This window comes from Ahaetulla prasina, chromosome 2 (genome assembly GCF_028640845.1).
Source record: "Ahaetulla prasina isolate Xishuangbanna chromosome 2, ASM2864084v1, whole genome shotgun sequence".
Classification (NCBI taxonomy): Eukaryota; Metazoa; Chordata; class Lepidosauria; order Squamata; family Colubridae; genus Ahaetulla; species Ahaetulla prasina.
The window spans coordinates 190,309,689-190,322,129 of NC_080540.1; the positions used below are offsets into that span (position 1 = coordinate 190,309,689).

Sequence of the window (12,441 nt, forward strand, 5' to 3'; positions counted from 1 at the left end):
TTGAACTTTAATAAATGATCTCATTAGAGTAAATAAAGCAACAATTAATTACTTAAACCAAACAGAGTTAACATGACTATAAATGCCAAGGAGATCCAGAATTTAAGATGAGCCCCCTCAGCAATAGGAAAAGGGTGGAGAAAAAGATAGATACATAAAAACACAAATCACGTGTTTTAAAAAACACCCACATTTCTAAAGCTGTTAACCTAAAGTTAAAATTCCAGTTGAAGCCAAACTGCCCCAAATAAATGTTTATGTGAACTATATGCCTGTATGTATATATAAGTATCAAAAGCAAGGACAATAATGATTACTCCTACTACTGTTAATTACAATGATTCTCAAAAAACTAAGCAGGGTCAGACCTCATTAGCATTTGAATAGGAAACGAACAGGGCTTTTCTTCATTTAGAGACTAGACTGGAAAAAATTACTTTATTTGGATCTACTTCTAAAAACTTTTTGGACTATTCAAAATGCACTTATCTGCTTGGATCAATTCAGCAGAGTAGCACATACTGAGAGCCACAGAAACAACCTTGGAAAAACTGTGCAGTTATCAGTTAGCACAACATGTTTTTAAGGCTAGGAAATGAAGAAAACATTAGAAATCCAGAGTGTCTCTGTTAATTTTCTGGGGTATGATAGGTAAGGAAGAAGGTAACAAAGAGAAAATCTTGTCAGGCAAGTGAAGACTCTGTTACTATAGTCCAGGGGTCTCCAATCTTGGCAATTTGAAGACTTGTGGACTTCAATTCCCAAGATTCTCAGAATTCCTCAGCCAGTAAAGCTCTGGGAGTTGAAGTCCACAAGCCTTCAAACTGCCAAGGTTGGAGATCACTGCTATAGTCTATATCAGTGTTTCTTAATCTTTTTGCTCTCAGGAGTTCTTCCCACTGTTTCCCACTTTTAAAAATGATGGAGGGCCCCAAAAGGGGCTTTTATTGCAAGGGTTATATTTCTTGATATTTACCATATTAAAAATTACAATGGATGCATTTTACATTGTGTAAAAATAACAATATTAAACCCATAAAATACTGAAATATTTTTCATGTAGAAATCCTACTTTTAACAATAAAAAATATGATGAGAAGTGTCACTTTTTCAATTTTTGCTAACATCTTTAATATCTGGCAAATGATTTGATTTCATGGATCTCTGAGATGTCTTGTGGGACATGCAGGGGTCCTTAGGCTACAATTTAAGAAACATTGGCTCAAATCAATAAAATAGCATTCCAATCACTCCTGACCCAGCCTAAAAGGCTAACATTCATACTGAGATGTTGCATTAGCTGCCACTAGATTTCTGGTTGCTATGCAGAGTGGTCATTGCCTCTAAAGCTCAGGTCCCTGTTTCCTCAGTATAAAGTCTGCCCATTCTGGGCATTCACTCCAGAAACAAACAATGAAAACTATTTCTCTTCTAGGTGCATCAGTGCAAAATTCTGAAATTTTGCCCTGGGAATCCTATATGTAACCAGTATGAGACTGATGTTATACTCTTATTTCACAAAGAAAATCTCCTGTAAGGATTCTGTTTAAATTATGAAAAGGAGAGAGAAAGATGAGTTCGGTTTTAAAAAATGAGTTCTGTTAACTTCTTAGTAACTTACCAGAAATAAATTTTATACTTTTTGCTGACAATTCTCCGATCCTTTCTCGATAGATCTGACAGATAAAGGAACATCTAAAAAGAAAGAGGAAAAAGATCTTCACAGTCCTTTAAAAAGATTAAAAGGATTAAAATACAATCTAGCTTTTCAGCTCAGGAATGTCACTTCAACCTATCAAGGCAAGCACATGAATCCAAATGTATTCCCTTAAAGTAAGATATCTGAGCACAATTTCCTGAATTTTAACATATTGTCTTACCAGTGTGACCTCAACTATATTTAAAAACTGTGTACAATATAAGTTAATAAAATATTTATTTCACTCCAGCTCTTAACAGTAAACATTTTGACAGAAAGGATTGAATCACAGTTTGTGATTAAACAGAGAGTGATTCACAGCCACAACCATCATGTTGGGCTAAAATCTGCTTGACAAAGATGACGCTGGAAGGATGGAAAGAAGAGAGAGAAAGAGAGAGAGGGATGGAGGGATGGAGATATATATATATATATATATAGGTCTTTGGTTATTCGGGTTTTTTCCCACGTAAAATTGGAAGTTTCTTGGCAACGTTTCGGCGAAGTCTCGTTCGTCATCTTCAGGCTTTAGCTTCGTGCTTCTGGGAGCAGAAGCACGAAGCTGTAGCCTGAAGATGATGAATGAGACTTCATCGAAAAGTTGCCAAGACACTTCCAATTTTACGTGGGAGAAAACCCGAATAACCAAAGACCTACATACAAACACCCGCGAAAATCTCAGAAAATATATATTTTTTCGTAGGTTTTCACGGGTATAGGTATGTAGGTCTTGGCATTTTCGGGTCTTTTCCTGTGTAAGGTTGAGAGTATCTTGGCGACGTTTCGACGAGGTCTCACTCATCATCTTCAGGCTGGTGTCTTCGGCTTCGTGCTTCTCAAGCAAAGAGTGGTCAGAGCTGCCGTCTCTCTATAAATACTGGTGGGGAGGTGGGGAGTGTTGCTGTGAGCGGGTTGGTTGGCTCTGTGGTTGCATCCTGATTGGTAATAATAATAATAATAATAATAATAATAATAATAATAATAATAATAATAATAATAATAATAATAATAATAATAATAATAATAATATTTTAATTTGTATACCGCCCTTCTCCCGAAGGACTCAGGGCGGTGAACAGGCAGATAAAATACAAATACACACAATAATTAAAAACATCCCTTAAAAAACTAATTTAAATGCCCAAATGTTAAAATAACATACTCCCCCATAAAATCACAAAACTTTAAAAACCCATCAAATAAAGATAAAAATCAGGCTAGTCCAGCCATACGAAATAAATAAGTTTTAAGTTCGCGGCGAAAGGTCCTAAGGTCAGGTAATTGTTGAAGTCCGAGGGGAAGTTCGTTCCACAGGGTCGGAGCCCCCACAGAGAAGGCCCTCCCCCTGGGGGCCGCCAGTCGACACTGTTTGGCTGACGGCACCCTGAGGAGTCCCTCTCTGTGGGAATGTACCGGACGATGGGAGATAGAGGCCGGCAGTAGACGGTCCCGTAGATAGCCCGGTCCTAAGCCATGGAGCGCTTTAAAGGTGGTAACCAATACCTTGAAGCGCACTCGGAAAACAACAGGTAGCCAGTGCAGTCTGCGCAGGATAGGTGTTATGTGGGAGCTCCGAACCGCTCCCTCAATAACCCGCGCAGCCGCGTTCTGAACTAGCTGAAGTCTCCGGGTGCTCTTCAAGGGGAGCCCCATGTAGATGGAGTGGGTGTTTGCAGATTGGTCGGCTGTTTTGTAGCATCCTGTGTGGGTGTGATCCTGATCTTTTGTTCCTGAGCTTTGGTGTTGTGGCCTCTGAAGTTCTGTGATGTGATGTCTTGAGCAGATGGCTGTGATGCAGCATCCCGGGTCCTGGTTTGGCTCCAAGTCCGTCATGTGTTCCTGCTGTGTGTCAGCCTGCTTTGTGTGGGGATCGGAGGGGGGGTGCAGCAGCCAATGGTGTCAGCATGGTCTGGCTTCTGGATGGTGGTTGTGTTTCATCTGTGGGATGGGTTTGGGTTTGAATCTGGTAAGGATAATTGGTGGTGGCATTGTGTGTTGTCCTGGGTCCAGGGTCAATTTTTGTGGCTGGGACTCATTTGTTGACCAAGGCTGGTTTCCAGATGTCTGGTAGGTGGGAGGCGTCATCCCGTTTGTTCATATTGTGGGGGTGTTTCTCTATTTTTTATTTTATATATATATATTATATATATTTTATATATTATCTATATATAAGGGCCTCTGTGGCTCAGACTGGTAAGACAATCTGTTATTAACAGCAGCTGCTTGCAATTACTGCAGGTTCAAGCCCCACCAGGCCCAAGGTTGACTCAGCCTTCCATCCTTTATAAGGTAGGTAAAATGAGGACCCAGATTGTTGGGGGCAATAAGTTGACTTTGTATATAATATACAAATGGATGAAGACTATTGCTTGACATAGTGTAAGCCACCCTGAGTCTTTGGAGACTGCAAAAAAAATAAATAAATTTCAATGGCTTCCATAATTATTCTCTTGTTATAGTGTTCAGTTTTGGAGATTAATTTGGTTCCTTCAAAATCAATTTCATGTCTTGTGATTTTAAGCAACACTCCCCACCAGTATTTATAGAGAGATGGCAGCTCCGACCACTCTTTGCTCGAGAAGCACAAAGCCAAAGACGCCGGCCTGAAGATGATGAGTGAGACCTCATCAAAATGTCGCCAAGATACTCTCAACCTTACACGGGAAAAGACCCAAAAATGCCAAGACCTACATATATACATATATACATATACATATACATATACATATACATATACATATACATATATGTGTGTGTGTGTGTGTGTGTGTAAAATTTATACTCAAAACAGCATTAATCCACCTAAACCTTGTACTACACTACTGTTTGCAAAAAATATAATTGCCTGAACTAATAGGTTATAACCTAAATCTATAGTTATGTTGTATTTATTTACGTAACAACACTGTAAAATTAGATTTTGGGAGCAATTAACAATAAAATGTGAAAATATAGGGCCAATTTGGTGTACTGGTTAAGGTGCTAGCCTAAAAACCAGTGGACTGCGAGTTCTAATCCTGCTTTAGGGAGGAAAGCTGGATGGATGACTCAAATCAGTCAAACTCAATTTCATTGAGGGCCACATCAGGGTTGTGTTTGACCTTGGGGGGCCGGTGTGGGCGTGGTCAGCTCAATGTCAATCATGTCAAGGGCACCTGTGGTGGCCCAGGCGGGGCTGGGGGGATCCATTGTCTTCAGTGGAGCAAGGCAAGACCAGGGAGAGTGCCAAACCCTTGTCCTCCAGAGGAGCCTCACCGTCCCTCTCAGGCCACACCACACAGAGGACCCCTGGATGGCAGCATAGGCTGTCCAGAGACCTAGGCAGTGGAGGGCCAGCACCCAGCCTGGCCCTCGAGCTCCCAAGGCACCAGGACCCCACAGCCCAGCCCAGCCCCGCTTCCCAGAGGGGGTGCCCAGCTGCGCTTACCTCCTCCACACAGGCAGCCCTCCTGAGCTCTGTTTTGCATTGTGACTGCCACCTGCAGTACTCTGCCAGCAAAAATAGATCTTGGGAGGGGCATAGGTGGCCCTCCTGAGCTCCATTTTCAGCTGCGATGACCTGCTCCAGCATGCTGACACTGAAAATGGCGCTCAGGAGGGCCAGGCTGAGGCATCGCAGGCCGGTCCTTTGATGTTTCCAAGGCAGCTCCTTGGACCAGATCTAAGCACCCTGCAGGCAGGATCCAGCCCTGCAGGCCTTGAGTTTGACACCCCTGACTTAGTTAGAAGGATGAAGAAGTATTAGGTATATTAGTTGCCTTGAATTACTTATAGAATAAGTATAGGTGGGATTTAAAAAATTTAATAAAAATGACAAATACAATGAAATAAAATAAGCAATACTATTCAATGCTAATTATAAATAACAAATCCTGATTAATTAAACTTTCTTTAGAGAACAGACATTTATAGCTAAGAAGCTTTCTATCAACAAATCTTTGCAGAAACATTGTGATAAAAAATTATACGCTTTAGTTTCTTTATGTTTTGATTAGAAGTGTGTTAATTTCCTTGGTAGCTTGTTCTACAAATGTCAGGATCACACTGTCCTCACATACATCTGAGCTAAATACTTACAATCAATCATGTTTCAGAATATTTTATTTTTTGAACATAGAGAAGCAGCTGATAATAATGTGTAAATATGTTTCCAATGCAAAAAAACTTTTAGATCTTAGATTGTTGCGCTTCAAATATAACTGCAATGATGTAGAGCAGTGGGCGTTCCAGCTTTCATGGTGGGCGGTAGGGGTTTTGTCCGATACTGAAGAACTTTCCTTTTTTTTAATTTAACTGACTTTTTAAAAAATTTTCATAGCATTATTTAAAAACATTTTCATTAGGTTTTCATAAAATTCCCTGTGACAATTTAAATTTCTGAAAATATATTATTTGTATTGCTTGCGCATAAATTTAGTTCATGTTATATAAGTGAAACTAAACGGCGCTATAGTGCGACCGCAAACAAAAGAGCCTTGTCCCAGAATAGCTCGCACATCTCCCCCCACGCCACCCAGCTGTAACAGACAAGCAGAGCTGGTAGCTGGCGCCCCCCCCAAAGCCATTCCATGATGCGCAAGATGCATGCACAGACGACAATACACAGCGCATTACTGTGGAACCGGTGGGCGGTTAGAAAATTTTACTACTAACAGAGATACAAAAGTGGGCGGTAGGTATAAAAAGGTTGACTACCCCTGATGTAGAGAAAGGATATGTTTTAAAAAAATCCTATAAAAATGCAAAGGCCATTTGCAAGAGATACCTTAGTGCGGATTACATTTTTGTTGCTTTCAATTTCAGGCATAGTGTCAAAATCACTCTCCTCTTCCACTGAGCTGTCTGTATCACTGCCGCAAGGAGGTCTACGATCTAGAGTTGATAATTCTTGACCTCCACTGGAGCTTGATTCATCTGAAAATGAAAATTGTGGTACAAAAGTTGGTTGTTTTGTTTATTTTTATGTGAGATATGTACACAACATTATAGTAATGTTGAAAGTCTTTCTCATAAGGCTTGAACAATGGATATTGGGTTTTTTATACTGCTAAACAACAACAAATACAAGCAGGCAAGGATCATCATGTCTCTTCAATGTTTTTAGTGCCCCTGTCCGATCATATCTTCATAATTTTCACTTCCATCTTCATTTCTGCTTCTTACACGGGTATGAATTCTGCCTATGTCTCTATTTTCTGCTCCATCCCTGATTTGGAGAATAGGTTGACTCCCTTTTTCTTTGTGACAGCCTCTCAAATATTAGAAGACTGCTATCAGGTCATCCTTGGTCCTTCTCTTTGTTAGACAAGACATACTCAGTTCTTGCAAATGTTCATCAAAAACACCAAAAACTTTCTACTATTGACCTCACCCCATTCCTAAGAGGACCATAGGCTATGGCTTACACGTATTCGTTCCTGTCCTATTGTTTTTCTTTTCTTCTTCCTATATATGTTTATATGTGTATATACTATATAATCTTTTTGTATGATGTTGTGACAAAATAAATAAATAAATAAATAAATCATATGTTGCTCTTCTCTGACTTTCTAGAGCCTCAATATCTTTTTTGTATCATGGTGACCAGACCTGGATGTAGTATTCCAAGTATGGTCTTAACAATGCAGTATATACTGGTATTAATATTCTGCATGATACTTCACATGATCTTGATACTGTTCCTCTGTTGATGCAATCTAGGACTGCATTTACTTTTTTGGCAGCTGTAGTATATCTCTATGGCTACTCTGTTTCTGCCTCTATGTCTCTCTTTCTCTCTCTGTCTATCAATAGAGATAGATAGATGATAGATAAGATAGACAGCCAGATAGCTAGTCAAATAGATAGATGATAGAACTGTCGGGTCTGTGGTGTTCTCTGAGCTTGGTTGTGTTCATGGAGACATTTTATTACCTACAAACTAGGTAACAGCATCAGAGCTACTGCTGCTGAAAATCTTGATTCTGTCATACACATCATGTACCATGGCTCTTCCCATTTTACATGATTCTGAGACTAACAATTATCTTTCCAGCTGTGAAAAGCTGACTCCTTCCACATTAGACAAAGAGCATAAAAATATGTGTATGTGAGAAAAAGAACATATTTGGATAGAAATGGATACAGAAATGGACTAAAACAAAAATACAGCAGAAAAGATGAGGAGCAAAACTGAAAATGACAAGTTTGCCCTCAACTTCAAGCAACAGTTCATAAATGCACTATTTTTACTAGCTAAATACAGGATACAGACATAGCAATCATCTCTGAGACTGAAGAATGACTATACCTATAGCTCCATAGCTGCTTCCTTCAGGGGTGCTGGCAGTGATAGGATGAGAAGAAGCCATAGTCCCAGGACCTACAAGGTAAACCAACAAGAAATGGCTTTTTACTTTCAACTGTCCAAAGGGCCCAACAGAGAGGATAATCAACTATTTTGAATTGAAAAGAGATGTCTCCTTCCATTTGGCTTTAGGCATTGCCAAGCAGTATGTTATACCCTCTGTTACAAAGGTGGGTTTCAGCAGGTTCTGACCGGTTCTAGAGAACCAGTAGTTCAGAGAACCGGTAAATGCCACCTCTGACTGGCCCCGCCCCCATCTATTTTCTGCCTCCCGAGTCCCAGCTGATTGGGAGGAAATGGGGATTTTGCCGTATCCTTCCCCTGCCATGCCCACCAAGCCAAGCCACACCCACCAAGCCACACCCACAGAATCTCTGGAAGGAGGATGGGAACAGGATGGGTCCTCACTTAAAGACAGGCTAGGATTTAATTAAAAACTGATCAGGGATGGACAGGATTGCCATCACTAAGTGATGTAGTAAGTGACTTTGCACTTTACAACCACATGGCTTTACACCTATAACCACACAGCTTAATGATGAGAGACAGAGACACACAACAGAGAGAGAGAGAGACAGACAAAAGAATCACTTTGATGAGGATTCCAGATTTTATTGCAGAAACTGCATGAAAGTTAGGAAATAACTGAATTTAAAGATAAACATTCATATTGATAGTCACCTATCCCTTATTTGCACTTTCTCTAGGAAGTTAGCTTCTTCAAGGCATCAATCCACAGCAATGATTGTACAGAGCTTAACAGCATCCTCAACAAAAAAATATTTTGATGTTTAAGTCCACTTGGAAGACTGAACTTAATAACTCCAGACATGTTTTCCAAGTCTATAATAGCAACACAATATATTAGCATAATTACCATCATCAAGTCCTCCTATTGATGTTTTCCTACGAAATCTGAAATAAAGCACAAATATAACCATATACATGTCATTAATGTCTCTAAATAGTAAAAGGCAACTATTTATCATAAAAATATAACATATATATATATATATATATGTATGTATGTATGTATGTATGTATGTATGTATATAATAGTTATTTTAAAAATTGGCAAAATTATTTTGAATTGGGTGGAACTATTGACCATTTTCATTGTAAAATACTACTGCTAAGAAACCAACAGTTACTTTGGCACAAAGGTTCAAGAATATTGTTTTTGTGTCCGACCTATCACAACTCCATGGACAGGTTTCCTCCAGACCTTCCTGTCTTCTACCATCCCCCAGAAACCATTTAAGCTCACACCAACTGCTTCAGTGACTGATCTAGCCACCTCATTCTCTGCTGTCCCATTCTTTTTTTGCCCTCAATTGCTCCCAGCATTATTATTTTTTTATTATTTTTTTATTTGTCAAACACAACAGTATATATAAGTATAAGCATGATATAATCATACAAATTGGATACAATCAAGGGAACATTAGGACAGGAACGGTAAGCACGCTGGTGCTCTTATGCACGCCCCTTACAGACCTCTTAGGAATGGGGTGAGGTCAACAGTAGATAGTCTTTGGTTAAAGCTTTGGGGATTTTGGGAAGAGACCACAGAGTCAGGTAGTGCATTCCAGGCATTAACAACTCTGTTACTGAAGTCATATTTTCTACAATCAAGATTGGAGCGGTTCACTTTAAGTTTAAATCTATTGTGTGCTCGTGTATTGTTTCGATTGAAGCTGAAATAGTCTTCGACAGGAAGGACATTGTAGCAGATGATTTTATGAGTTATACTCAGGTCATGCCAAAGGCGGCGGAGTTCTAAATTTTCTAATCCCAGGATTTCGAGTCTGGTGGCATAAGCTATTTTGTCGTGATCAGAGGAGTGGAGAACTCTTCTGGTAAAATATTTCTGGACACGCTCAATTGTATTAATGTCCGAAATGAGGTGTGGGTTCCAGACAGGTGAGCTGTATTCGAGAATTGGTCTAGCAAGTGTTTTGTATGCTCTGGTTAGTAGTGTAATCTTTCTGGAGAAGAAGCTACATAAGATTAAGTTTACAACTCTTAAAGTCTTTTTGGTGATGTAGTTGCAGTGGGCTTTGGCACTTAGATCATTTGATATGAAAACTCCAAGGTCTTTGACGGGGTGAGGGTCATCTACAAGGTAATGTCCATCAAGCTTGTATTTAGTGTTCTGATTCTTTTTTCCAATGTGTAAGACAGAGTATTTGCTGGTTGAGATTTGGATTTGCCAAATTTTTGACCATTCCGACACAAAGTCAAGGTCTTTTTGAAGGGTAGCCGCATTGTTGGTAGTGTTAAATAGTTTAACATCATCGGCGAAGAGAACATAATTACTTATAATATGGTCACAGAGGTCGTTAATGTATAATATGAAGAGTTTTGGTCCTAGAACACTGCCTTGGGGGACACCGCTATTGACAGGAGCAGGATTTGATAGGACACTGCCTATTTTGACCACTTGTTGTCTGTTTGACAGGAATGCTGTTATCCAATTATGGAGGGGTCGGGAGATGCTGTAGGATTTTAGTTTTAGAAGAAGTTTGTCATGTACCACTGAGTCAAAACTTTACAGAAGTCTATGTAAATTGCATCTATTGCTTTGCCCTGATCAAGATTTGTAGTCCACATGTTTTTGCAGTGAAGAAGTTGTAAATTACAGGAAAAAAAATTTCTGAAACCAAATTGTTTATTAGAGAGTAGGTTGTTTGTTTCTAGGTGGAGGGTGATGGATTGGTTGATGATTGATTCCATTACTTTGCAGGTGACACAGCATAAGGAAATTGGTCTGTAATTAGGCTCTTCTCCAGTGAGTCCTTTCTTCTCATTAAGTGGCCAAAATATTTCATCTTCATCTTCAGGATCTGGCCTTCTGAAGAGCAGTCAGGGTTGATCTCCTCTAGGACTGACTGGTTTTATCACCTCGCAGTCCAAGGGACTCACAGAAGTCTTCTCCAGCACCATAGTTCAAAGGCCTCAATTCTTTGATGCTCAGCCTTCCTTCCTTCCTTATTCTTATTCTTATCCTTATTTATTTATTTATTTATTTATTTGTCAAGAACATATTTGGTAATAAGTATAAGCATGGATTGGACACATAAAATAGATACAAATAGAAGAAACATTAGGACAGGGATGGTAGGCACGCTGGTGTTCTTATGCATGCCCCTTACAGACCTCTTAGAAATGGGGTGAGGTCAACAGTAGACAGTCTTAGGTTAAAATTTTGGGGGTTTTGATATGAAACCACAGAGTCAGGTAGTGCATTCCAGGCATTGACCACTCTGTTGCTAAAGTCATATTTTCTGCAGTCGAGTTTGGTTTAGTTTACCTTAAGTTTGTATCTATTGTGTGCTCGTGTATTGTTGTGATTGAAGCCAAAGTAGTCATTGACAGGTAGGACATTGTAGGTCATACCGAAGGCGGCGTAGTTCTAAGTTTTCTAAGCCCAGAATTTCAAGTTTGGTGGCATAAGGTATTTTGTTACGAGCAGAGGAGTGGAGGACTCTTCTTGTGAAATATTTCTGGACACGTACAATTATATTAATGTCCGATATGCAGTGCGAGTTGCAGACAGATGAGCTGTATTCGAGAATTGGTCTAGCAAATGTTTTGTATGTTAGTAGTGTGATATTACTGGAGAAGAAGCTATGTGTTGTGACCCAGGTTCCTGGACTCGGACTCCTGGAGGAGGATGACTCAGAGAGTGAGGAGGAAGAGCTGGCAAGGCCTGCTTCCCCTGGGCCCTCTCCCTCCCTGGCACCGACCCAGGAGGAGGAGGAGGGGCTGGCAAGGCCTGATTCCCCCGGGCCTTCTTCTGATTTGGCAATGCCCCAAGAACAATCTTGGCTCGATGCGAGACTGCGCAGACGTGAGCGGCGCGCGCAGCAGAGGAGGCTTTGGGACAGGGTCAGGGAATGATGAGTCATGGAGCGACACCCACAGGGGATATAAAGCAGGAGGCGGAGCTTCCTGGCTTTTTGTGTTAGACAAAGCAGTGAATTTGCGCGGGCAAACTGTTTCATGGATGGAAGAATCTGTTCGTGAGTGACTCGTGCTTTATCTATAATTTTCTGGTTATCTCCAGGGATTTTGGCAGGCGCGTGGGGAGACGTGGCCAGAACATCTCTGTGCCAGAAGGAATCCAGCCAAGTGTAAATAAATTTGAAGAAGGCCTTTGACTGACTTTTTGTTGGGAGTGGTGTGAGGGGGAAACAGAACACTATGCAAGATTAGTTTCATAATTCTTAATGCCTTTTTGGCAATGTTGTTATAGTGGGTTTTGGCACTTAGATCATTAGATATGAATACTCCAAGGTCCTTCACAGAGTGAGGGTCATCTACAAGGTCATGTCCACTCAGCATCTATTTTGTGTTCTGGTTCTTTTTGCCAATGTGTAAGACAGAGCATTTG

General features: G+C 40.2%; 1 protein-coding gene across 1 annotated transcript in view; it reads right to left on the reverse strand.

The window, feature by feature from the left end:
* The window catches only part of SIDT1 (SID1 transmembrane family member 1), an 81,628-nt gene that overhangs the window by 33,845 nt on the left and 35,342 nt on the right, over positions 1-12,441 (reverse strand). The window contains exons 10-13 of the mRNA XM_058166891.1: positions 8,923-8,960; positions 7,989-8,060; positions 6,465-6,613; positions 1,622-1,695 (exon numbers count right to left, since the gene is read on the reverse strand). Of these exons, the coding sequence (XP_058022874.1) occupies positions 1,622-1,695; positions 6,465-6,613; positions 7,989-8,060; positions 8,923-8,960 (333 nt within the window). The remainder of the gene's footprint in view (positions 1-1,621; positions 1,696-6,464; positions 6,614-7,988; positions 8,061-8,922; positions 8,961-12,441) is intronic.